Source organism: Theobroma cacao, chromosome 8 (assembly GCF_053813885.1).
Source record: "Theobroma cacao isolate CCN51 chromosome 8, ASM5381388v1, whole genome shotgun sequence".
Lineage (NCBI taxonomy): Eukaryota > Viridiplantae > Streptophyta > Magnoliopsida > Malvales > Malvaceae > Theobroma > Theobroma cacao.
Window position 1 is genome coordinate 6,651,820 of NC_142646.1, and position 27,943 is coordinate 6,679,762.

At 33.4% G+C, this 27,943-nt stretch overlaps 2 protein-coding genes across 4 annotated transcripts; both read right to left on the reverse strand.

Annotated features, from left to right (window-relative positions):
- Nucleotides 1-2,878: 2,878 nt before the first annotated feature.
- On the reverse strand, nt 2,879-8,005 carry LOC18592361 (protein disulfide-isomerase-like). Of its 2 annotated transcripts, none has more exons than XM_007019042.3 (11): nt 7,735-8,005; nt 6,718-6,748; nt 6,331-6,618; nt 6,053-6,241; nt 5,805-5,930; nt 5,363-5,500; nt 5,145-5,264; nt 4,830-4,947; nt 4,095-4,207; nt 3,455-3,648; nt 2,879-3,275 (listed from the first exon to the last, which is right to left on the reverse strand). In XM_007019042.3, the coding sequence occupies exons 1-10, from the start codon at nt 7,905-7,907 to the stop codon at nt 3,460-3,462; spliced, it is 1,485 nt and encodes a 494-aa protein (XP_007019104.3). In that variant the 5' UTR covers nt 7,908-8,005; the 3' UTR covers nt 2,879-3,275; nt 3,455-3,459. The 2 variants fall into 2 exon arrangements, with proteins under 2 accessions (XP_007019104.3, XP_017981554.2); XM_018126065.2 differs by having other exon boundaries at nt 2,879-3,184; nt 7,735-8,003.
- Nucleotides 8,006-10,663: 2,658 nt separating this feature from the next.
- On the reverse strand, nt 10,664-16,579 carry LOC18592362 (protein ALTERED PHOSPHATE STARVATION RESPONSE 1-like). Of its 2 annotated transcripts, none has more exons than XM_018126174.2 (5): nt 16,260-16,579; nt 14,465-16,072; nt 13,648-13,856; nt 12,730-12,953; nt 10,664-11,887 (listed from the first exon to the last, which is right to left on the reverse strand). In XM_018126174.2, the coding sequence occupies exons 2-5, from the start codon at nt 16,065-16,067 to the stop codon at nt 11,092-11,094; spliced, it is 2,832 nt and encodes a 943-aa protein (XP_017981663.2). In that variant the 5' UTR covers nt 16,068-16,072; nt 16,260-16,579; the 3' UTR covers nt 10,664-11,091. The 2 variants fall into 2 exon arrangements, with proteins under 2 accessions (XP_017981663.2, XP_088665135.1); XM_088809009.1 differs by lacking the exon at nt 16,260-16,579 and having other exon boundaries at nt 14,465-15,305; nt 15,374-15,609.
- Nucleotides 16,580-27,943: the final 11,364 nt, after the last annotated feature.

The following is a 27,943-nucleotide window of genomic DNA, read 5'->3' on the forward strand; positions in this document are numbered from 1 at the left end:
AAAAAATCAAGAGAGTCCACTGCCCCCTTCCCCTCTCTAAATCTCTTAAAAATATATAAAATATATATAATATGTATAATACTAACTAAAAAAATTCAAGGGGCAGTGATCCGTCCCTGCTGTTTGGTCTATATGTATTGATTGGACCAAAGGCAAGACTCGCACAAATTAAGTTATAGCAATTCCCTCCTCAATACTTAAATCAATAGAATATATCAAAATGGAAGAATAAGATAAGGGAGAGAAAAATAGTAGAAAGAGAGCGAGGTCATACCTTTTCGAGACCTACGCCTTCTCTTGTATACCAAGTATATGTATCTATATATCTTGATGAACAGCAGACATGGCACTTGCTTGGGGTGCCACGTGTTTCTTTGGCTCAAGAAGGAGTATAGTGGACTAGTGGGTTTTTAGTTCGATTGGTAAAAATAGAGCATAATAAGAACGTAGATATTTATTAAAAGCTGTCCCGATGAGGGAACAATTGCTCTCAATTAGAGCGTCACGTAATTGATTTTAGCTTTAATTTTAGGATGTAGGTGGTGTTTTGTAGAAAAGCCATGGCTTTTTGATCTTTTGATCTTTTTAAAAGAGAAAAGCCATGGTTTTTTCACCCTTTCTCTTCTTTTGCTTTCTCTATCTTTTGATCGTTTTATTTTTATTTTTTTTCTCTTTTTTCACTGCTCTCTTCTTTATTTATTTTCTTTTTGCTTTGTTTGTTTGTTTGTTTGTTTGTTTTAATGCCTTCTTTTTGGTTCTGTTTAATCTTTGGTTCTCTTTTCTTTTGCTTTCTCTTTTTTTTTTTTTTTTTTCTTTTGGCTCTTTTTTCACTGTTCTTTTCTTTTTTTGATTTGTTTGCTTTATTTGTTTGTCCTGGTATTTTTTCTTTTTGTCATTTTGTTTATCATGCTATTTTGGTCATTTTTTCATATCCCAGCTTCCAAAATTTTTTTTCTCTCCTTTTTCCAGGTTGATTTCTTTGTTCTCTGTTTTGCAAACTCTTTTCTCTCGGTTTCTTGCTTCTTCTTTTTCGTGTTGACAAGCAGAGCAATTGAGCAAAGATGTGAACAATTATTTCGAGGAAGGTCATTTTGGGTTTCCATTGATGCTTATACTGAGGTAAACAAAATCCGCATTTTGTTTTATTTTTCAATTAATGGTTTTATTAGTTTTGTTTTCTTTTATACATTAATTGTTTTTCTTTACTTTATGCCCTAATCTTCCTGCGTTATAAACAAATTACGCTTCTTCCCATCGCAGGTGCAAGTATGTACGCTCACTAATCCTTTTTGAAGTAATTCTCTTTTTTGTCTTGTTGGAGAGCTATTCAGCTTGACCACAGTTCTGTCAAGGTAATCTCCTTCCTTTTTTTTATTTTGTTTTACTGATTTTTTTTTATTACGAATAATGCGTAATTAACATGAATGGCTTGAAAGAGTTTGGATTTTAACTAAATGCTTTCTTTGTAGCTCATGGTTTATTTTTATTGGCTTTTCTTTCTTTGTAGCTTGCTTTTTTTTCTTTTTTTTTGGTGCATAAAAATGAATAAATAATAATTTAATCAAATATTTCTTTCATAATTATTTTTCTGTTGACTGCTTCGACACTTTGGGGGCCTGCTGCAACAATGAGGACGCTCCCCTGCCTCTGCCTGCCTTCAACGAGGACCAACAGTAATTTCTCTTGTCTTTCTCTTCCTCCGTACATATGTTGGGCATGCATGCATTTGTGTATTTGAAGCATCTGCCAATGTATATTTAATAGTTTTGATCTTATTGCAAAGTTTGCTCTTCCTTTCTATTGTATATTTAATATTCTGTTTATTTACATTTTAAAAGTTCTACTATGAGTGCCTATTTCTTTGACTATTCATGATATATAATTACATTTAGCTCATGGTCTTTCTCCATGATGAGTTTTTGTTGTCTGTCTTGCCACTTGACTCTTTCATGAGATGTTTTGTGAATTCAATATTTTGTATTTTATAAAATATAGAATTTAAATTTAATATGGTTTCGCATTGGCAAAAGCATGTTATGTCTTGGCAATAAACTCATATAATTCCCCGGAATCTCCGAAGTTGTCCGTCCTTTTTTTCATTAGTTTTTCTCTTCATCGCTTTTTTTGTCGTTATCTTGGTCTTATACATTTGGTGGATTGCAAAAGTTTGTATGTAAAACACTTTGGTTTGGTTATAGATGATTGCTGTCATAAGCCAATCAATTTAATATAATTGCCTTCCTTAATGTTTATCACTATGTTTAATGCAATATGGTGCAAAAGCTTTCAACCTTAGGAAACAATTGTTTTTGCACATATTATGTTAATTGCTATAAAAAAAAAAATTATACTCTATTTTTTTCTCGTGCCTCAGAACGTGAAATTTACCCAAGCGCAATGTACGGGCAATCCGCTAGTGATATAAATTCTGCGATTAATTGGTAGAATCATACTCCAAGAGGAATGAATAAATGCATAATCCATGAACTGTCTTCAAACTTGATAATTAGGATCGTCCGGAGCGGAGACTTGGACTTATCCATTTCAGCCCCAAACTCCACTAGGTTTTCTTTTGTAATTCATACTAATAAACATGGTCTTAGGCCATTGGGAAACCAAGATATTTTGCAGTAGCAAACGTTAGATCTAAGTCAGCCATTGATGATTGGTTTGACATGGAAGTGTTAAACTAACGAGGGAAATATATAGGCGACAAGATTTGGCACTTGAGTAATAAGAATGCGTCTCTTTGACACGAACATTGTTTCCTTCCATGACTTTTTTTAATGGCTTAGGAAGCCTACTTTTGTCATTTTGGATCTCTTTCCATCGCATGTAGCCATTCATTTAACTGTGGGTTTCGAGAGCTAAAACCAAATGGTATGAAACTGAAGAATCTTGAGTAGTAAGAAAGCGTCTACCACAGAATAAACGGGCAGGGAGGGCCAGAATAAATTCAAAATATCCTCTCGAGATTTAACTTGCTCGTATGTTTCCTCCAGCCAAATTAACTGTTGCAACTAATAATATCCAAAAACTACTATCAACTATAACGCCTAAAACTGCCGTACTGCCGTCCCCACATTGCACACATGTTTAAATTTAAAAGTCTACACTGATATAGAGATGAGAGGGGAAGATCAAGGCATCATCATTAAGTCCATAGCACTTCTTGAATATATACCTGCAAAGATAATACCAAACCATTCGGCATTAAAAATTGGACATGGCCATAGTTGTTTTCCTTCAAAGATATGCCGTTTACCATTTGCTTCCTGAAATGTTGAATGCTAAAATTTCACTATTTGATTAAGAAAAGAACAATTGGCCAAACGTTAATGGAATTGTCTACAACTTTATTGGTTTTCCTTAAAACTTATAATGTACTTAAAAAGACACAATCCACGGAAGTGCTGTAAGACCAAAAACTGATATACAACTCCAAGAAACTTACCCTCTTCAGAGCTCATCTTTTGCTGACTCTTGATGGACAGCTTTGTCCCTGTTCTTTTCAATGAAGTCGATGATGTCTTCCTTGCTCCTATCACCCTCATACGGTATTATGTTTCCATTAGCTGATCTAAAGTAAACAGTTGGGTAGCCTTTAACATCAAAGTTCTCATCCGCGATATCATTAGCAGTTGCATCCTACAAGGAAAAATTTACAAGTCTATGGATCAGAAAAATCTTCCCAATTGAACATTAGATGATGTCAAAAACAATATTCGGTCCCTACAACAAATAATATTGTGTACCTCAATATTAGTCCTAAGCTCTATGCCTAATTCCCCATTCTATTTAAGAAAATTCTCCTAATAATTTATCCAAGTCAGTGGACAACAGATTATCAGTAATGCCACTAACTAAACCTTACTATGCCGCTAATGCTGCAGAAAATATGAAGATTTTAGTTCATGTACAAGTAGATGAGGAATTGTACTCCAAGTAACAAATAAGCAATGGAGTGTCCAGACTTCATCGGACAAAAACATAGATCTAAACTGAAACTGAAACCTTACAATTTGGAAGATATTCAAAATAATTATATAAAGCCTATGGTCCCTATTAAAATCAACGAGAGTAATAAAACTTACAAGTTTTGCAATCAAAACTTTAGCATCTTTTTCATAATGGACAGCAACTTCGTCCAAGATTGGTGCCAATTTCTTGCAATGCCCACACCAGGGGGCATAAAACTCGAGCAGAACTGCAGAAAGAAAAGCTTGATATCATTTTATAATTTCCAAAAGGTGGTTACAGAAATAGAATTATCAAAGCTCATTATACATGAAGATTGAAGTCTTAACGCTTACAAAATATCTACCACATATCTAACATAATGAAAAAGAATAAGCTATCAACTTCTTACAATTAAGAAAATTTAGGTGCACATTAATTATTCATATCTTTTACCATGAAAAGAAGTTAGCAACCAATTTATCATGTTTTGAACCAAATATAAAATTAAAAAGAAAAAGAAAACTATTCAAAAAGCGTGACACCCCATCAAAATATGCTTCACTACAGTTGATTACAAGGATTTGCTGATTCTATGGGTATCAACAAATTTTCAATAGAAGGGTACACTGATTATGGAGTGTGAACAAGCTATACACCAGGATCAGCTCAAGTCCAAATTCAAAGTTCCACACTGTTGGATAAAAACAATGCATGTTGATTCTGAGCACCCATTGTAATTGCCATATCCTCTAGATCATAACAACTTCTAATGCCAAGTGCAACAAGAAGCAAAAGAATGCAGAGAATAAACCATGACAACTGATACGGTCAAGGGGGAAAATGCATCAAGCAAACTACCGATTACACACCATTTTTTCCTGATTTGAAAACCATGTCTTCGAGGGTGTCAGCAACCACCACTTTCACAGGTTCGTTATTCTCCTCAGGGATAGGTTCGGATTTTACATATGGTGGAACTTTTCCTTCCTGCAGAAGAGTACTTTAGTCAAACAAAAAATAGATAACCATTGATATCGCATAACTCACTGCTAGATATCCTGTCACTAAAATCATGACCATACAAGTATCAGAATTTTGCTATTCTACCAAATTTACCATAATAAGAAAGGATAAGTTTTACAATCCATTCTGAAACAACACATTAAATGAAGTGCAGAAGTCACCTTATAATCCTTCACCCATGGTGCAATGTGATCAGCCTCCAAGTTTGGCTTCAAATACTTCTTGCCATCATTATTCTGAACGATGATGAGAGGTACTTGGCTTTCTTGAATTCCAAAATACTGCTTCCCAACCAACAGGAAAAGTTAACTATAAGAAGAATTAAAACTTAGGTAGCAAATTTTGAGAAACATACTGCCATATTTGAGTAGATACTAACCTGGAAGGCACCTTGACTAGCTTCAACATCTCCCAAAAGGAAACTAACGCCCTGTCCTTTGTATTGTTCAGCAACTTCACGATATTTTGATTTTACGGAATCAACACCTTCAGCACTCAAATTTGCAAACAACATAGCCTACCAGATTCAAAAGTCCTATTAGAAGATGAACTTAAAGGATGCACAGAACACATGTTGACCATTATGACTATCAAACCAAAATGAAATATAAAGAAGAAAAAACTGAAAGTCAAAAACACAGTCTAAAGTGCATCAAAGGTGAACCAATATGAGCGCATCTGGTAGCATAACTAGAGAACGTGAAAAAAGTTTGGTATTACATGCTTGTTACCAAATAAAAGCCAGCCGCACTCAGATTTCTTTTCACTGTGTATAAGAACTACATTGTAAAGAAAATGAAATTTCTTATTGTCTAATTTACCTTTGCGTTGGGACTGTTATAGAATTTGATAACGAAAGGGTGATTACTTGGGTCATTGTCAAAGAGGGTCACAATAGGAATGCTAGATTCTTCAACAAACTTCTCTAGAGCTTCCAAATTAAAATCCTGCAAGTAAATAGCTTCTGTAAAAAAGGCTAATCATAAATGGTACAAAAGCATCTAACATATACATAAATGAACTTGAATTTTCAATGATGACATGAAATATAGTCGACACTCCATATTACCTTGAGGTCAACAAAGAGTTCATCAAAAGGCTTGAAAAGTCTGACCACAGGGCCAGTCACTGATGATTCACCACGGGGAAGGTGTTTAGCATCCAAAGTATGACCAAATTCATAGTCAGAACGCAATTTCTCAGCAAGAGCTATATAGCTCTCAAACTCTTCACCAGAGAATTTTGGGAAAATCCCAACCTAGAAACAGAACATATAGACACATATCAACTAAACTTTACCATGAAAATCCAATGAAAACAAAAGAACAAAGAATCCTCAGAACTTACAACTACTATCTTCTTGTCACCAATAAGATTACTGGCATCTTCTGCAGACTTTATTTCAGCAGAAGCAGGACCACTTTGTTTCTTCACATACTCCACAATACCATCAGCTTCACGTGGACCTTTGTATTCTTGAACATTCTTTCCTCCATTTCTCAAAATTTTAAGCGTAGGGTAACCCTTGATTTCATACTTACTTGCTAATTCTTTGTTTGCATCGTCATTGGCATCAAATTTAGCTAGAAAGATTGGAGGATCGTGTTTACTCAATATAGATGCAGCTTTCTCGTACTACACAACAAACAAAAAAAAAATTATTGTTATTAGCTAACTAAACATATGAAATATCAACAAGATTCAAAACTTAGGGGAAATTATAATTTTGTTTACCTCTGGAGCAAGATTCTTACAGTGGCCACACCTAGAAGTAGATGTAAAAGGAGACTACTTAGTGCCAAGAAGGTAAACAAGACTAACAAGGCATATTAAAGAAAGATTCAATACTATATTTTCCATTAAGAAAAAGAAAGGAATTGTAAATTGTAAACTAAGAAATTAAATTTAAATCTCTCAAGAATGAAGCATTTTACTGCTAAATTAAATAATCAACTTATACAAGATATATTTGTTGGTTATCAAGTATGACAGAATAATGATTCCTTTGTTTAGATAAGAAAATATTTTATAAATATAATATTAGTATTCCAGACACACCAAATCGATCCAGAGATGCAGCCTGATATTACAAGATTTGTTTGTTAAAAAATTTCATGTTAACACTGCATAACATGATAACATGTTGCAGATTATATTAAAAAAAAGGTCAAACTTCAACAACGTACCGGATCTAAAACCATGTATAATTTCAACAAAGAAAAAAGGATTTCATAGTAATCTTAAATATCTAATGTCACGTCAAAACATAGAATTCCAGACTTTGTACCGTTTCGTTGGAATTTATAAGCATTTCACGCTGTTTCCGAAAGTTAAAGGTTCCTTTTTTGGCTCTTGATAAGCAACCCATTATCCCATCATTTCCACATAAACAACAAATGCCTACGAGTTCAATTGTTTCATCATAAATTGCTAATTTCAATCCAGCAATCCTAAGATTAATTACTAATCTTAATTCTTAACTGCTCGAATTGAAAATTTTTCCAGGAAAAGTGAAGTCGAATAATAAACCGTAAAATGCACTAAAAAATCCTCATAAAATTAACTATTGCTAACTTAGCATTGACTTTTAAAAATTTATTAGATCAGAATCCGTAAGTTCTAAATCAGCTACTAAACTCATTGCATGCACTTAAACAGAAGAAAAAAATCCGACGAGACAGAGAAATTAAGATCCAAACAAAAAATTAAGCAATATTTAGGGGGGAAAAAAGTGGAAAATGCAAGGTTTACCAAGGAGCGTAAAATTCGACGACGATAAAGTCTTGCTTACTAACAGTGTCAGTAAAGTTGGAGTGATCCAAGGTCAAGACGAACTCTTTTGATTCACTCTCTTCAGCTGAGATCACTGTTAGAGAGCAAACAATTGCGGCCAAAGCAAGCCATATCGAAACACTTCTCGCCATTATCCCCGCTCTCTCTCTCTCTCTCTCTCTCTCTCTCTCTTTTCCTCACCTCTGCTTTCGCTCTTTTTCCCTCTGAGATTTATAGGAACCTTTTGGGGAGGGTTCTTTTCAAAAGAATGACATTAGCCAAAAGTTTCTGCAAGTGAACAAGACAAACAGGGTAGGTAAGCTCTCGCGAGTACCCGATGACGTGCTACTCGCTTCGCATGTGGTTGATTTCCACGTGGAGGATAGTTATTGGATGATACTCGTCATTGTAAATGTTTTGGAAAGCGTTGGTGCAATAAAGTCATAGAAGGCAAGTATATCTGGGTTTTTAATATCTTGAGATTTTTCTATGGGTGATGTTTATCAGTGAGAAATTAACAAGAGTGTGAGCTTAGTAGCCAAATCAATGGCATCTTGCCACGTCATTTTCATTGGGTTTTAATTGTTTTCTCTGTTTTTAGGTCCCGTGAATTTGGCCGTATTGGATACAAAACTTTTTCTATTTTAATCCGGAATAAACGGCTGCGAATCTAATAGTTTAATTACCAACACTATATCTTGAGAGTTAGTAGTATTAGTATTTTATTTTGGCACGATTGGATCTAAATCTTTCAATCATGCCCCTACTGTGGACCGTTGATATATGAGAAATTAAATGCTTAAAAGGGTAAATCTTATAAACGGTCACTGAGGTTTTACTTTTTTTCTCATTATATTTTAATTTGTTTCAATTAAGTCATTAAACTTTTTACAAATACATCAAATGTGACCATAATAAGTGGTTTTTATTTAAAGAAATGACAAATTAATAATCACTTAAACATCAAAACAATCGTATCATTTAAAAAATTGATGTTAACTTCTTTTCAATACTTTTTTTTCCGTGATCTTATGAAAATAATGAAATAATAAAGAAGAAAAATAAGAGAATAATAGCTTTCAAAAATTTTTTAAATAACATGTTTATTTAAATGGTTATTATATTATTATTTGATCATTTATTTGAATTGAATCTATGAAGATGATCATATTGAATAGAATTCAAAACGTTTAGTGATTGAATTGAAACAAATTAAAATTGATTAAGCAAGAAGAGCAAAAGAATAAAATTAGGGACTATTGACGAAATTTACTCCTTCAAAGTGGGATTTGTGTAAGGTAACAAGGAAGCTTCGGTAGTGGAGGTGTAGTTTTAATCACGATCTATTGACTTCTTCTTCCGCCACTCTAAAACCAACATGGGCTTGTCAAACAAGGCGTTTAGGCAGCTCGTGACAAGTAGGCCACTGCTTAGAATCTCTCCTCCTAGGATGGGACTGGGGAGGCAATAATGATTATTTTTGTTATTAGAATAACTATTTCAGCACCAACACGTTTGAGAGTTAAATCACTTATATAAAACTTTTAAGGATCGAGGTAGATTGAAATTAATATAATTTTTTTTAAAATAAAAAATTAGTGTAATGAAGATGTTATATAATTGAATAAGATATAATATTATGGATGTCATATTACTAAGAGATGATATAAATTTTAAATATATAAATATAATTTTTTTTATAAATTATATCTTTTGAATTGAAAATATTTGATTTTTTATGACAATATTGATTTGGGTTGAAAAATGAGAAATTCAAGAAATAAAAACTTTGATTTATACAACACATTAGTAAAAAATGAAATAAACTTTGAATATATAAATATGTGTTTTTTTTATTAGTTGTGTCTTTTGAATTAAAAATATTTAATTTCTTATGACGACATTGGTTTGGGTTGGAAAATCAGAAATTCAAAAAACAAAAACTTTGATTAGGCCGATATATATATATATAACACATAGACCCACAAAAACTTTGATTTGTGGTCGCCAATCCAAACGTAAAATGTCAGAAACTAGACCCACAAATTGTTTCATGTGAGTCTGACAAATTAAGATGCTGAAATGATATTGAAAATTTACTGTACCAATATATATCCAAGCATCTATGGGTTGATATGACATGAAACTTTCTTTTGTTTTGTTGGAGGGGAAAGGCATAAGCTGGCTTTTGGCAGGAAGAGGAATGGACTGACCATGGACCCCTTGGACAATTAATTACTGGTCCAGATAGTATATAATGAATCTCAGTCTTGGGCCAAGAGGGTGCTTGGATATTTGAAAAGTCATCCTTTCACCTCGCTCGTAACATTAATGAGTTGATAAAAATCCAGTTGAATGGACAAGGGCAGGACATTTGTGTCCTGGAAAAGCACTCCCAAGATTTGAGATGGTAAATTTTTCTCTCAAACATATGTTTGTTTGCCTGTCTAAAGGCCATTACTGAATCTAGTTCAAGGGGTTGGGGATGGGTTTGGAAAAACTCCAAGCTCCAACTCAAACCCAAGACTCAATACTTCCACCTAGCTTGTAGCTCACCAAGGATTTGCTACTTCTGCCCTTCTGGAGTATACTCGTCCTACAGGAACCACCCTATCTGGAGCTGGAGGACTATCTCGTGACCATGATGGCAGAACCATTGCTGCCTTCTCGCGCAGATTAGGCACTACCGCTGGCACTTCTGCTGAACTATGTCGAATTATTCTGGAAACTGATTCAGGGGTTGCAATTTATCTTTTGGAAGCTGCTAATGTCGACACTCGCTAACTTGGGTGCTCTCTAGGATGAACGCAGATGGCTTATGAACCAGCGGCAGATGCAAGAGATGTATCATGCAAATGATCTCTTGATTTCTGAAGCATAAACCAAAATGGTTTTTAACAAAACAATAAGCAGCCAGAAAGAGCTTTCCATCCATATATCTAATCAACCAAAATTTTTCTTTAAGTTACTGAACTACAATACATGTCTCCTCCTAACTACGAACCTACTCCCATACAGTCAACTTACAACCGATACATCTAAGAATAACCAATCAACCAATAAATGAATATTTTCTGTACAAACCTGCTACCTAACTATATCCTAAGGGGTTATTTCTGACTAGGGGGATTTAAGGTTTCAAGCCAACATCTGCTAGGAAATCTTCTTTCTGGCAACTTTCATCTTCGTATCAATGATTCTACAACCCCCACCCCAGACAAGGTCTTCTCAAAGTCACTTTGTGTTACACCTAACATTCTTTATCAGCAAATCTAACCTCACATGGCAATTACTGTACATACAAAAGGTAAGCATTCTTCCGTGGGAGATACCAAGCTAGGAGGCCCCAGCATTTTCAAGTCTGACCTGCTCATGTGCTTTCAAGACCTCTGAGGTGAAGTTGCCCAAGGCTTCAAAGATTGGGACCAAACCTGCTTGTAAACTACTTGAAGCAGCATCATGAACTAGTTTGATGGCATCCTTATGCCTAGCTCTTTCTTCCTCTAATTTCTTCCTCATCGAATCCAAATCCACCTTTAGGTCATCCAGTGGTGAAACTCCACTTTCAGAGGGAACCTTGGAAACGGCAGCTTTATCTGATAAAGCATCTTGCACCTGCTCTATCCTCTGCCTCTCTAACCGTAACTCCCTAAGCCGTTTCTCAAAATCCTTTGAGAGATATTGAGCTCTGGTCCTCTGACGTTGCTCCTCATCTTGTCTTTCCCATAACTGGCGTAGGCTGGAAGCAAAATTGTGCATGGCATTTGCTACACCCTTTTCTGAAACTCTATCCATTGCTTGGTACCAATCATTGCAAATTACAAAAATTGGTGGCGCTCCAACCCGGCCTGGGGAGAAAGGAGCAAGTCCGTCAGCAGTTATTTCTTGCTCGCGTTCAATGCATCGCATAAGCCACCCATATAAGGACCCAACATATGCCTTTTGGGTGTTAATCCAATTATTGAAGCGAGTGCACCAGTCCAAAAGCTCCATCTCAAGCTCAGCAGTAGCTTTCAATCCTGATTCTCTTTGAAAAGCAGTATTTGCTCTAAGAGATCGAACTTTGCTCTCCATTATAGCTTGGAACTGTTTCTGATGGCATCTAAGCATGGACTTCCACATTCTTATCAACCTGCAAATTAAAATGGTCACATATTATCACATAACAACCTCAAGAAGTAAAATGAAAGCAGCAAGAAGAAATAAGTTGTCATTCCCACAGAGAGACATAAATGTTTTCCTCCATTATCCAAAAGGAGAAGGGTAGAAAACAATATGAAAAGATAAAGACAAGCTCTTGACTATCACAAGCTTCAAATTTACCATCATATCATTGCCAGCAGATCGTTTGATGCTTTTCAAATAGGTAATCACTAATGTATAATGAGCACTCCAAACATCACCCAACAGATAAAGAGATATTAAGTTTGCATCAGATAATAATGAACAACTCCACAAGTTTTTCACAACATGCAAATAAGACATTCCAGATATCTTTTTGATGCTACAAGATAATTTTGTTAGGATGGTAAACAAGAATAAGAGAAAATTAAAATCATTTCCCCCAGCAAGTTAAAAATTGAATTAATGAAGGGGCCATTAGTTATCACAAGCTTACAGACATACCAGCAATACATGCAAGTATCATTATGCACAGGAGGCATGGTTCACCATTGATACACAATATAATTGTATTCATCTAAAAGTAAAAGTTATAAGTGTTGTGCATGAGTAAAACACTAAGTCAAATAGCCCAATTAAACCCGTCTTTCATCCCCAACCAAGATAGAAGCCGTTGTGGTGCATGGATTCCATGGAAACCACTGCCAAGAAAACAACAAGAAGATACTTCCAGAGTCACAGGCCAATCATGTAATAGTTAATCAGAAGGCACTATGATTCATGAAGATAAGTAATAAGCAGGCACACCGATGATCAATTCTAACTATGAAAAGTACAGAAGTAAGTCAATACCCATGAACCAATTCAGTGAGCTGGGGCTGCAATTCTTCATCCCTTAGCTTATGTATCCTAATTGATATAGCTTCAACAGCCTTTATACAAACATTAATTTTTGTTAGCAACTTTCTTATTGAAGCCTGTGTTGCATCAATCTTGCTGGCCTCTGCTCCTTGGCCATCTAACATTCTCAGTCTCTTACACTTCTTCTCATATATAGCCCGTAGCCTTTCTTCATCCTAAAATCAGGGAAAACACAGACATATTATAAGCATGCTACTAAGGCAACCAGAATATTTTGAAAACATTTGTGAATAACAATTAGCTTATACATCCAGGGCAAATTTAAATTCAAAATTCAAAATTTTATTACTTGATTGCCCTGGGATGAGTTTTGAACTAATAAGTAAGAAATAGTGAATGGCTAGAGTCATGACAAGGGATTTAACGACAGTCAGCCATAAAAATGCTGATTCCCAGTTATCAAAATGCAAAACAGTAAAGTCCAACAGTCTAACTACCAGGAAGTTTTCTTCCATTTTGAAACAAACTACTTCAAAACTTTGTCATAGAGAGGTACCCATATTTAAAGTTCATGCATAATAACAGCAAAAATTAATGCTTCAGATTACATAGGATCGCTCAATGACTACTAACACATTTTTAAGTTTTGAAATCCAACAATTATTGATAGCTTTTTGTTTAATAATAGCAAGAGCCTTGAAAACCAATCCAATAAGCATCGCATTTTGACAACACCAGAGAACGAACAACTAAAACTACTATAGCTTTTGTGAATAATAACTATTATGCAATACAACCCTTTCAGTCTTTTAATAAAAATTGATTGGGAAATAGCTATCAAGGCTAAAACAACCATCACATTGCTAAGTACAGAAACAAAGTTTCTTTTCATTTTTATAACACGCATACCTTGACTTCTTTATATAATTTCTTTTCCCATGCATAAAGTTCCTCCAAAGTTGATGAAAGATTTCTAGGCTTTTCATCCTGCTCTGCTATCTGACAGTATTCTTTTGCCATTTTCATTGTCCTAGAAGTTATTCTTATAGATGATCTGGGTGGTGGATGTGATGATAACATGTTAGGTGCCACAAGATACAGGATCCTGGAAAAGATCACTGCAGAGAGGAGATGTAAGCTTCACTAAAGCAGCATAGTAAATATTTTGAAAAGGATACAACTTTAAATCCATCAAGCCAGATAATTCAATCATATATATAGACAAGGATTGAACAGTTAAAATCATGAAAGAATACAAGTAGGTAAGCTTACATGAGACCTAAGTATTCAGTTTCATGTAATGCTCACTGTTTCAACTTTTATTGGGATGTTAAATCATGTCATTAGCTACAGCACTATTTGTATCAAAATCATTTTCATTTTAGCTTTTCGGGGAATACATCAATATAGCCCTGTTTCAATTTTAGAATTATTATATGAGACTCATTAGAGACCTGAATTGCGCAAATAGCCTAAGCAATATTTACCAGAAAGCAAGCCAAGAAAAGGCTTGTATGTCTACCTAGTGCAAATATACAAAATATGAGTTCACCACACCCACATACAGTAAAATCCTTAAACCTCTCTCTCCAAAAGTCTAAGCTAGCACATTGAACAGGATAACTTTACAAGCATCCAACAATAGAGACAAAAATTGAGAACAGGACAGGAAAAGAAACCAAGCCAACAATCAAATAGTAAAAAACAAAAATAACTGAAAACCCACCTCTAAACCCAGTTCCTTTACGCTGCTGATAAGGCAACTTGCCCACCTCAAGTAATACAGCAACCTCTTTGCCATAACTAGAGGCAGTCTCGAACTCATCCCTAATCTCCTTCACAACCTCCTGGAGATCCCTCGTACCGTGAAGCGACAATGTAGTTAAACTACTCGGCTTGGAAGATTCAACATCTAAATTAGATGCCTCTTCCACCTCAAAACTCACCCTTTTACTCTTTGCATACTCTTCCTCAGAACTCTTTGTAACAATTGTATCAGCACTTCCACTACTTGTATTAATCTTAATATGACCACCAGACTCCAAGCTCTCACTCTTGCTTGATGGCATTGCCTTTGAAGTTGAAGTTGATCCATCAGTAGTACTATTAATCTTCTGAACTGGGACTGACTTTGAAGTACCTTCTCCAAAATTCGTATTTTTATTACTATTATTATAATTATGATTAATTTCCTCATTCATTATTTTCCTCTTCTCTTTATGAGCCGCTCTTAACATCTCGGGCTCAGTTTCATCTTCCAAATCAGGAATCCCTTCTCTCTCCCTCACCTCCTTCGAGTCCGGACTACTTGTAGTCGACCCATACCCGTATCTAGCCGCCGGATGATAACCTGGGTACACACTATTATCAAAAGTATCGAACACATTGAGAAAATCCCATGTGGAAACACTCGGCGGAGACGGCGGCTCTGGCGGTGGTTGTGGTGGACCAGGTGGAGAGCTCCTCTGCCCGTATCCATATCCCCCTCTAGGAGACCCCAAAGGATACCCAAAAAATCCCCCATTTTGATAACTTGAGTAGCCATAACTTGAATGTCCTTCAGGCTCCTGATAAACAAAAGATTGAGAAGGTGTTGCAGATTTCTTCATGTAATACGTATACGAAGAAGAATTACCATTATACCCCCAGTTTTCTTGAGGAGGAGGATGAGGGTATTCAAAGCCATAGCCATAGCCATAGCCATAGTTGTAGCCATACGGCGCTGGTCCTTCTTGTTCAGGGCTATGGCTATGGCTATGACTATGATCGATCTGAACATGACCCGAAGGTGAACCGGGACCTGACCCAGACCCTGAACCGGAAATTGAAGGTGACCCAGAAGACAAATCCAAGTGAGAATCCTCTCCATCACTTTCTTCTTTGTCTTTTTTTGTATTTTTGCTGTTTTCTTCAATGGAATGAGAATGGGAAAGCGAAGTTGAAGAAGAGGAAGGTAAGTTGTTGTCGTCTTTCTTCTTGTTCTTTTTTGAGGATTTGAATTCGTCAGAAGGCAATGTGAGAACAGGGGAACCAACGGAAGAGGAAGATCCGACGACGAGTTCTTCATCGACGAACCTACGGATCGCTTCACCGACATCACGGAGAGAATGGAAGTAGGTAACGTGAGCAGCGGCGAGAGCGGAGCGGTGAATCGACGCCGCTTTGATTAGTTCTTTACGCTCTTTACAAAGGGTTACTAAAGGTAAGTCGTCCACTTTGGAAGGTCCGCAGCCCATAATAGTATTAGAGACAAAAACTGCAGCAAAAACTGAAGAAGAAGAAGAAGAAAAAAACCCAAGATGGAAACTTGATCCAGTAGTTCCACTCATGGTGCCTGCCCATTATACAATCCCAAAAACGCAACCATCTTTCTGTCAGCCAAAAAAATAAAAAGGATCCAAGACAGAGAGAGAACTCTGATACGAAAAAACTAATAAAACTACTACAAGGACAAGGAGAAAGTAAAGAACTTAGACTTTCATTTGATACATGCAACAGAGTGAGGGAGGGAGAAATCTAACCGTTGAGATTAGAGAGAGCAAGAAATGACCGTCCATGCAGATAGAGAGGGGGAGGGAAGAGAATAGTTTGAGATTGATGAAACTGAGATATGGGTTTTTTGTAGTTTAGTTATTGAATTCAGAGTACATGAAAAAAAAATTGTTTAAAAATATGATTTTATAGAGATGCGTGAGGAGTGTGGGGATGTGAAAAATTGAATGGCTGGTTCAGAGAGGGGGCTCTGCTTTTGTTTTTGTTGGTTTTGTGCAGAGAGCGGGGAGGGGGAGAAAAGAAGAAGAAGGCTCGTGGAACCCGCCATTGGTAACAGGCCTTGTCATTATTACCCCATTACCATTTTCTTTCTTTCTTTCTTTCTTTTTCAGATTTTATCTCCTTTCGGTAGCAGTAAATATTAATTGACTGTAGTAAGTTTGGCTGTCAAATTCTTACCCCACGTGCCCTGCCTGCCCTATTGGTAGTGGGTTTGTGCTATTGTTTGCATATGACAACGAATACGCCCTCTCTTACTACTTACATTCCTTTGTTTAGTTTTATCAGTAGATTTTCATATAATGCAGGATCTTCGTAAAACCCCACTAACAAATGGTGATTCGTGTGTTTTTTTATTTAAATATTTAACTTAACAATAAGATAATATATTTTTTTGTTTTAAAAATTTGATTCCAAACTCTTTCTTGTATACAAATTTTTTACCTAGTTTAAAAGTGTTCAACTCAACACCTTTTGAAATTATTTCCTCATTCTTAGATACATGGCACAATAAAAAATGGGTAAATGTAACTTTTTAAATTCAATGCGTACCAAAATTTAATAAACTATAGTTAATTTGATAAAAAAAAATTCAAGGTTTGAATTATTTTTTTCTAACACTAGATGGATTGGATGTAATGATGGTGGTCTTCGTTTATTTTGAATTATTTGAAATCGAAACCATTTATAAATAAGGCATCCAAAACTTAACCAAAATTATTTGAGATTCTATAATAATTATTCGTAACCTAACTGAAACCATTTAAATAATGTCCGTTAATTATCTATAACTATTTGTTTAGTGGATATTCATGTAAAAAGCTCAAATTTGACTTTTGATTTGATTCGGAAATTCAATCTGGTAAAGTAAATTATAATATTATAAATGTATAAAAAAAAGTAAGCAAACTTATATATATTATTTTATTTAAATTATAACAGAATTAAAACTTGACTTTGTTTGTTTGGTTAAGGTGTGAAAACAATGCAATGAACCATAAAATTTTGAATCATTTAATTTCTCATAAATTTTTTCCTTAAAAGTAATTGGGTTTGAAATTGATACCCATTTCCAAACCGATTATCTATAGATAATTTAGAGTAATAAGTATATTAACACTCAAAATTGAACCCTACAATAATTTATCGGTATCTATTGATTTTACCCCTAGCTATCGCTAGGTAAATAATATCTCATTACTTAAATAATTTACTCCAATTGTTTTTGAAATTTTAAGTGCAGATTGCGTAAATAGCACCAATGAAAAATTATCCATACTCGAATCAAAACCATTTTATTATTGATACGAAACCAACTAATCAAGTAAATCAATCCTTCTGTTAGTAAATATCTTGCTATAGTAACTCTATGGTATATTATATAAATTTTATATATATTGTTGGTGTTAGCATATATATATATGTATGTATATAGACTCAAAGTTATAGGTTAAGGTTAGGTGTAAGACCTAAATATTTAATCAGTCATAAATAAGATTCGAATAGACAAGAACAAAATCACATAATGTCCAGGGAGAAAGAATAAATAAGAAGAGATGGGAATGTACGGTATAGATACGTTGATTGAATTGAGGTGATTGTAGTCATTTATGATACTACTTTAGACAATGAAGCTATTGATTTGAGAGTAAATGGTTCTGGGTGTTTCTTTATGACATGCATTTAATGTGATGCATATGTGGGGTGTTTCCTTCTACCACACATTTAATGCAATTGAATTTGTTGATTGCCTCTTCTGTTTTTTTTTTTTTTTTCTAGACTTATTGAATAATAATTTCCACCACTTATAAACATAGTAGCATTTCAGATGAATTTGATGGGTACAACTTCTGGTCAATGAAACAAAAAAAAAATATATATATATATATAATATTAACAAATATTTTTAAATTATTTCATAAAATTTAAATAAATTTTTTTATTACATTAAATCAAATTTTTATATGTATTTTTATTTTGAATCAAATAGATCTTTATAATTAATAATTGATTAAATGTTGTTAATTAAAACTCCACTTATTATTTTAAACCGTGTAATATTACTGTGACATGTTAATATTTTATAGTGGATAATGATATGGTATATTAATATACCATGATCACAACAAATTTTTACCTTTAATATCAAGGTCACATCAATACCAAATGGTATAAAAAATTAAAAGTAATATTTTGATTAATGACATATAGTTAATTGTTAGTAATAAAGACTTATATAATTCAAAATCAAAAATCAAAACTTAATAAAAAATAATAATTTTTAATTAAAAAATATTAAAAAAATATTAAAGAAGGCACCAACATCACTCATTAACAGGCTTTTTAATTTCTTTTCCATTATTGTCTTCTATTCTTTTTACAATAAAGAAAAAGGAAAAGCAAGAATAAGTAAAATTGTTTAAGCTCTCATAAAAACTTTTGAAAAGAAACTGATTTTTTAATTTAAAGTTGTTAAGGCTATCCACTTCAACCCATCTCATCTTTAACCTAATGTTACCAAAAGTAGTTAAATTATTCATTCTTTAGCCCTTCATTTTCATCTCTTTTTTTTTTCCACACTAAATTCACAATAATAGTAATAATAATAAAACTATTAGCTATACGGCAAGTTTTGCTATATTGGGTATGGTGAGAATGGTGTGTGTCTTGTAGAATTTGGTAGGCAGAATGTTGAAAAGAGAGTCGTTGGCAAAAGCCAGTAAAAAAGATGGTGCAAAGAAGAAAATAAAATAGCAAAGAGTCAGACACAAGTTTAGTATCCTTACAAATCACAAAACATCAGCCTCTAATTTGAGTTCTATGGTAATTTGGCATAAAAAAAAAATGAGTATGATTTTGGGTAATCATGGCTCCATTAAACTACAATATCACAATTGCATGTGCAAAGTAGGTAATCATCAAAAGCAAAAGTCTTAAATACTCAAGCCAGATCAATTATTCAAATCCCAAATTTATATTTAAAATATTGTGTTACTCTTGTCTTGGGGTACCCCCAAGGGTTATTGCAAGCTTATAGCTAATTTTTTTAATATTTTTAGCTTAATTGTTCCATAAATAGACGCTGTGTCTATAATAATGGGTTTATGTTGTTTAAATAAATATTATTAATCTTTTTGTCTCATTTTGTATTTGTCTTTTATTAACTTTTTAAATCAACATAATTTAATTTTGATCATTATTTTTAAAAAAATATTATATAAAATTAAAATCTCAAAAAATATGTCTTGAAAAGTTTGAATTCAAATCTTTAGAAGACTTTATTTTAAAAAAAATTTATAACTATAATTTTTATTAAAAAATAATGGTTAAAGCTGCGTTCCTCAACAATTTTTTAACCCCAAAAGGAAAAGATAAAAGTGGAAATGAGTACCAGTTGTTTGGTTGAGAGGGATGTGAATAATAAAAAAGTAGTTAATGTTAAGTAGGGCTTCTTGAATCTTCTATCCAATTGACACTAAATATAAAAACCACAGTTTGTTTGTCAACTTGTGAAAAAGATGTTGAGTGACATTTAGTATGTTATAATGTAATATTATTATAAATAATGTGATTATAAAAAAGATAAAATTATAGTATTTGATATATAAGTAAAATAATTATTAAAATATAATAAAGGTAACATTATAAAATATATTTAACAAAATTGAAGAATAAACGTATCTTTAATAACATTGTAGAGTGCAATGCAATCTAATTATATTGATTTTGGATTATAATCTTATATTGTAGTAGTTTATTACAAAATAAATATTATAATAAAATTTAATTAAATACATTATAGAAAATATACTCTCAATTTTCTCATACTAAACCTTACTTAAGTACTTTATATATATATATATATATATATATATTATTTTCTATTCAAATCTTTTGTTTGTTTTTCTTTTTTGGAATTTTTCTTTGAAATAAATAGTTGGGCTGGTTCTGGCCAACTGCTTGGGCTTAGGGGTCCACCATCGCCAACCCTTACAGCCAGCCAATAGACTATACCCCAGGGTCTACCTTTTCCTTTTCCCAGCTTGTTGGAGCCTCAAACTCCATTAGAATTCTCCTATTATTTTCCCACTCTTTTTTCTTTTCTATGAAAAAAAACTGTTTTTCTCTTTTTATTTTTTACTTTTTCTTTTTATTCAATTTTATAAAAACAAAAAATAAAAGTATTAACCGAATAGAACTTTATTTTTTTTATTCTCTAATTTTTATTTTATTTTGGTTAATGTTTTGAAAGAAAATTTTAATCTAAACCCATGAGGCAATACCAGGAAGTAACCTGAAAAATTCCTATTTAAAGGCATAGAACAACTTTTTTCCATAAAGATGTTAATTTAATATATTTTTTTAATGTACAAATTTCCCTAATCGTTCACGTATTTTCTTTTATACCATTTTTATTCTCGATAGTCAAAGGTATGATTTTTTTTTTATTTGTAGCACACTTTTAATTATTTCATAAATCGATGGACGGTGTTGTGACGTTCAAGATTTGATGGTTTAACATGTGTGAACTATCAATTTCTTTTCATACATACATATATATATATATATATATAATACTTTTTAATTACATATGCAAAGTAGGGGAAATTGTGCCTTCCACGTGCCAAGACGATACTTTATAAATTCCATTATAAAAAGCCGTCGGCTTTCGTCATGCCAAGCGTATATAATAATGTATGTAGATGGTGGCATTACCAACCTAAAACAAGATAGTGGAATATGTAAAATAATTAGCTTAAATTACTGCTATCCTTTTACATTTATAATAAAACAAATTTTATTCAATAAATGTTAAAAATAATCCACGATTTGATTATTAGACTATTCGTATCGTTTGTGAATAAGCAAAATATATATAACATTAACTTTTTATTTTTCATGATACAATAATGATATATCAAAATACACATATGTCAAAAAAAATAGAATAGAAATTTTTAAGCATAATACTTAAATTTTTTTTTGAATTATTCAAATAAACTATTGCATTCAATTAAGTATTTTGTAATGGTTGATTAACTGTAATTTATCAAAATATAACTTTTTATTTTTTATATCACGTAATTTTAATATAATTTATTAACATATTATAATAGATGATAACGTGATATATTAATATTGCATGACATGACCACATAATATTTTTATCCTCTATGTTAATTTTATATATATAATTATAAAAAAATAAATAATATTTTGATGATGACAGTTAGTCAATCATTAATTATAATAATTTACTTGATTTAAAATAAAAGTATAAAAGTTTGATTAAACATAATAAAAAAATAAAAATTTATTTTAAAATTTTAAAATAATATATGATTTTTTAAAATATTAATTTATGTATTTTTAGATTTGGTATTGTATTATTTAATGTATTGTTATTAGTGTTCATTTTATGTTAATTTAATTGTTCACTTTGGAGATTGGAGATTGATCTATTCAAATATTTCTTTTAAATGATTAACAGTCAAACAAATAAGATCTAAGAAAAAGTATGGTCGAACATTGTTGAACTGTTCATAAATAGATTTTTTTTCTTTTTTTTTATGATAAATATTCACCGACGTCTTGCATGAAACACGCAAATGTACCCTTAAAACACAACACAGCTTTTCTCATAAATACTGAATAATACGTAATGCTTGTACTTAATCCCATTGGTACTTGGGCACTAGTTAATGCTATTTTGTTTTGACTTTTCATAATTAATTACAGACGACGTCTACTTATTAATGATAATTATATGAACATGTATAAATTATATATAGTGAGAATGGTCGGATTATTGGATACTTTAACCATTTTTCTCGAAATTGTTTTTTACTGTTTTAGATTTTTAGTACATCACTTCGTCCAAAGATATTGCAACAAATTTTTTTTTATGTCTATAAATTAGATTATGTTGAGTTTTAGATTAACTAGAATTCTAGATCTTATTTGATTAGGATTTTTGTTTGTATACAATATTAAGTAGTTGTATGGTTTTAAACTTCTTATTTCACATCGAATACTAATCACATTCTACTTTGGACTTTTATACTATAAAAGTAGATTTCTAGGCTTTAGAATTACAAGTAGTGTTTTGAGAGATCTAGAGAGGGAACATCTTGTAACTCTATCTTTTGCTGTAGGTGGAGCGAGAGTGGTTTGGGTGAGTGTTATTGGGAGGTTATTGAGAAATAGTGTGCAAGGGATCTTAGGTTGGTTTGGAGAACTATAAAGGTTAATTTATTGTACTTTAAATTCTCAATAATAGATCCGTGGACGTAGACAAGAGGCCGAACCACGTAAATTCTTGTGTTTTTCTGTTTGTTTATTTTCTCTGGATTTTATCTTTGTTGATTCTTGGGCAATTTTCACAACAAACTGGTATCAGAGCTTCGAGTTCGGTAAATTCAAGATTTAATAAGGATGTCGAAAGTTACTAGTTCTACGAATTTTTTAATTGAGAAGTTTGATGGAAAGACTAGTTTCACGCAGTGACAGTGAATGATGAAGGATCTCCTTGTGCAGCAAGGTTTAATGCACCCCTTGCTAGGAAAAGAGGAAAGGCAACTAGATAACATGAAGGATGTTGAATGGGCAGAGTTGGAGCAAAGGTGTGTAAGCACTATTCGGCTTTGCATTGGAGATAATGTGTTTAATCATGTTATTGATAATTATGGGCATAGTTATGGGCAAAGTTAGAGAAAATTTACTTGGCGAAAAGTTTTTCTAACAAGTTGCAGCTTAGGCGAAAGTTGTATCGCTTAAAGATGGAGGAGAATGGAGACCTCATGAAGCATATGAATGAATTCGATGAAATCATTGATCAATTGAAGAAGGTTGATGTCAAGGTGGAAGAAGAGGAAAAGACACTATTATTCCTAGCTTCACTTCCAAACTCCTATGAGGTATTTGTGAAATCTCTTATATGTGGGATGGATACAATAATGTTAGAACAAGCACAAGCAACATTAATATCTCGTGAAGCCCAAAAGAAAAGTAAAGAAGGGGATAGAGATCCAAATGGCTTGGCATTAGTAATTGAGGCTAATAAGAGGAAGTCAACTGGTAAGGGATCTAAGGGTGGCAAGTCTAGATCCAACAATGTTCAATGCTTTAAATGCAAAGGGTATGGGCATATTAAAAGGAATTGTCCTACAAAAGGGGATGAAAGTAACGAGAACAAAGGTGAGTGTGCTTTTGTTGCTAAAGGTGATGATTGTGATGTCCTTACAATTTCAGAAAATATGGATGCAAATTCTGATTGGTATTTAGATTCTGCTTCTGCTACTCACATATGTTATCAAAAGGATTGTTTTGATTTACTTCAAGAAGGGATGGCTGGAAATTTGACTTTGGGTAATAAGTCAATAGTGAAGGTCATGGGTCTTGGAGTGGTGAAAATCAAAATGTTTAATGGGGTTGTGCGCTCTTTGGGTGGTGTGGCCTATGTCCCAAAGATGCGTAAAAATCTAATATCATTGAGCCTGTTAGACTCCAAAGTGTATGGATATTCTGCTTGTGATGGAGTAGTAAAAGTCACACAAGGCGACATGGTCTTAATGAGGGGGAATTTGCATAATGGCTTGTATCATCTAGAATGTGAGACCTCGAAAGGATGAGAACAGTGCACAGGGGATGGTAGCTACAAAAGTGAGATTTCATTTGCCGATGAGGTGATGAAAGGTTCCCATGGTGTAGACGATGGTGAAAGGATGAAAAATCTTGCCAGTAGCAAATTGGAAGGGTCGTCGAGGTCCCTTTCCGAAGTCAATTAGTGCCATTGACTTGACAGCTACACAAGTGTATTGGCCGTTTTGTGGAATCAAGTGTTGAACCATTCTTGATTCGATATGTGTAGTCGTGGTAATTATAAAGGCCAATGATTTAGAAAGTCTTATACTTGGAGAGTTGTTCAAAGTGTTGGAAAGTAGGTGGAGTTAGGAAGTTGCAATTAGGTGCGACTAGTGGAAGAGGTTTAAGGAGTTTGAATTCAAGTCAAAGGTGGAGATTTGTTGAGTTTTATGTTGACTATAATTCTAGATCTTATTTGATTAGGATTTTTGTTTGTATATAATATTAAGTAGTTGTATGGTTTTAAACTTCTTATTCCACATCGAATCTTAATCACATTGTACTTTGGACTTTTATACTATAAAAGTGAATTTTTAGGCTTTAGAATTGCAAGTAGTGTTTTAAGAAATCTAAAGAGGGAACATCTTATAACTCTATCTTTTGCTCTAGGTGGAGCAAGAGTGGTTTGGGTGAGGGTTCTTGGGAAGTTATTGAGAAAGAGTGTGCAAGGGATCTTGGGTTGGTTTGGGGAACTATAAAGGTTAATTTATTATACTTTAAATTCTCAATAATAGAAAAATAATTTCACTCAGTGGACGTAGACAAGATGCCGAACCACGTAAATTCTTGTGTTTTTCTGTTTGTTTATTTTCTCTGAATTTTATCTTTATTGATTCTTGGGTAATTTCCACAACAAAGTGGTATCAGAGCTTCGGGTTCAATAAATTCAAAATTCAACAAGGATGTCGAAAGTTACTAGTTCTACGAATTTTTCAATTGAGAAGTTTGATGGGAAGACTAGTTTCATGCAGTGGCAGAGAATGATGAAAGATCTCCTTGTGCAGCAAGGTTTAATGTGCCCCTTGCTAGGAAAAGAGGAAAAGCAATCAGATGACATGAAGGATGTTGAATGGGCAGAGTTGGAGCAAAGGTGTGTGAGCACTATTCGGCTTTGCATTGGAGATAATGTGTTTAATCATGTTATTAATGAGGATTCTGCTCTAAGATTATGGGCAAAGTTAGAGAAAATTTACTTGGCGAAAAGTCTTTCTAACAAGTTACAGCTTAGGCGAAAGTTGTATCGCTTAAAGATGGAGGAGAATGGAGACCTCATGAAGCATATGAATGAATTCGATGGAATCATTGATCAGTTGAAGAAGGTTGATGTCAAGGTGGAAGAAGAGGAAAAGGCACTATTGTTCCTGGCTTCACTTCCAGACTCCTATGAGGTATTTGTGGAATCTCTTATATGTAGGATGGATACAATAACGTTAGAACAAGTACAAGCAACGTTAATGTCTCGTGAAGCCCGAAAGAAAAGTAAATAAGGGGATAGAGATCCAAATGGCTTGGCATTAGTAATTGAGGCTAATAGGGGGAAGTCAACTGGTAAGGGATCTAAGGGTGGCAAGTCTAGATCCAACAATGTTCAATGCTTTAAATGCAAAGGGTATGAGCATATTAAAAGGGATTGTCCTACAAAAGGGGATGAAAGTAACGAGAACAAATGTGAGTGTGCTTTCGTTGCTGAAGGTGATGATTGTGATGTCCTTTCAATTTCAGAAAATATGGATGCAAATTCTTATTTGTATTTAGATTCTGCTTTTGCTACTCACATATGTTATCAAAAGGATTGTTTGATTTACTTCAAGAAGGGGTGGTTGGGAATTTGACTTTAGGTAATAAGTCAATAGTGAAGGTCATGGGTCTTGGAGTGGTGAAAATCAAAATGTTTGATGGGGTTGTGCGCTCTTTGGGTGGTGTGGCCTATGTCCCAAAGATACGTAAAAATCTAATATCATTGAGCCTATTAGACTCTAAAGGGTATGGATATTCTGCTTGTGATGAAGTAGTAAAAGTCACACAAGGCGACATGGTCCTAATGAGGGGGAATTTGCATAATGGCTTGTATCATCTAAAATGTGAGGCCTCGAAAGGATGAGAACAGTGCACAGGGGATGGTAGCTACCAAAGTGAAATTTCATTTGCCGAGGAGGTGATGAAAGGTTCCCATGGTGTAGACGATGGTGAAAGGACGAAAAATCTTACCAGTAGTGAATTGGAAGGGTCGTCGAGGTCCCTTTCCGAAGTCAATTAGTGCCATTGACTTGACGGCTACACAAGTGCATTGGCCGTTTTGTGGAATCAAGTGTTGGACCATGCTTGATTCGGTATGTGTAGTCGTGGTAATTATAAAAGTCAATGATTTAGAAAGTCTTATACTTGGAGAATTGTTCAAGGTGTTGGAAAGTAGGTGGAGTTAGGAAGTTGCAATTAGGTGCGACTAGTGGAAGAGGTTTAAGGAGTTTGAATTCAAGTTAAAGGTGGAGATTTGTTGAGTTTTAGGTTGACTAGAATTCTAGATCTTATTTGATTAAGATTTTTGTTTGTATACAATATTAAGTAGTTGTATGGTTTTAAACTTCTTATTTCACATCGAATCCTAATCACATTGTACTTTGGACTTTTATACTATAAAAGTGGATTTATAGGCTTTAGAATTGCAAGTAGTGCTTTAAGAGCTCTAGAGAGGGAATATCTTGTAACTCTATCTTTTGCTCTGGGTGGAGCGAGAGTGGTTTGGGTGAGTGTTCTTGGGAGGTTATTGAGAAAGAGTGTGCGAGGGATCTTGGGTTGGTTTGGGGAACTATAAAGGTCAATTTATTGTACTTTAAATTCTCAATAATAAAAGAACAGTTTCACTCCGTGGACGTAGGCAAGAGGCCGAACCACGTAAATTCTTGTGTTTTTCTGTTTGCTTATTTTCTCTGAATTTTATCTTTGTTAATTCTTGGGCAATTTCCACAACAGGTTATCTATCTAAATGTGTAGGTCCAATTGTACTCAAGTCGAGTTTTGTATAATTTTTTTGTTTTGGTAGGATTCAAGAAAAATATTATATTTAATAAAATAACTAATTTTCATAAAATTTTAAATTTAAAATATTTAAAGTAAATATAATTGAACCAAATAAATCAAATCGAGCTCAAGTATAAATTTTAAAAGTATCAATCAAAGTCAATCCACTCGTTGTGACATTATTTGAAGCAATGCATATCAAAGTTTTTTTTTTTATATAATTGGAGGAGAGGGAATTCGAACCATTCGTTGTGACATTATTTGAATTCTGTTTTTTAAGTAGAAAGATTATGCACCAACCAATAAACCAGATGTTCAAGTGCATATATCAATGTTTTTATATACGTATATTTATATTGATTTTTTTATGTATTATGAATCAAAATCTTAATGTTTGGACCATAAGAAAACAATATCCACACATGAACCACTAATTTAAGATGGCAAACCTTTATATATAACTTGTAACCATTGGACTTCGTTTTGTGAGACTTAGATTATGTTAAGCACATTATTTTTTTTTATTTTTATTTTTGGGCAAGTCGGGGCAGTCACCTACCAAGAAATGCCCATATATATGTCCCATGCAAAATCACGTGGGTTTGAAATTTGCTAGGAGCCAACATTAACACCCAATTTGAAAACCTAGGATCTTGTTAAGCTAATCTAAACGGAAATGGGCCCACACTAAAACAGTTTAATTTTTTTTAATTGATAAAAGGGTAACGTATCAAAAAATTATTTCTTAGAATGATTCTTTTACCTCTGCTAA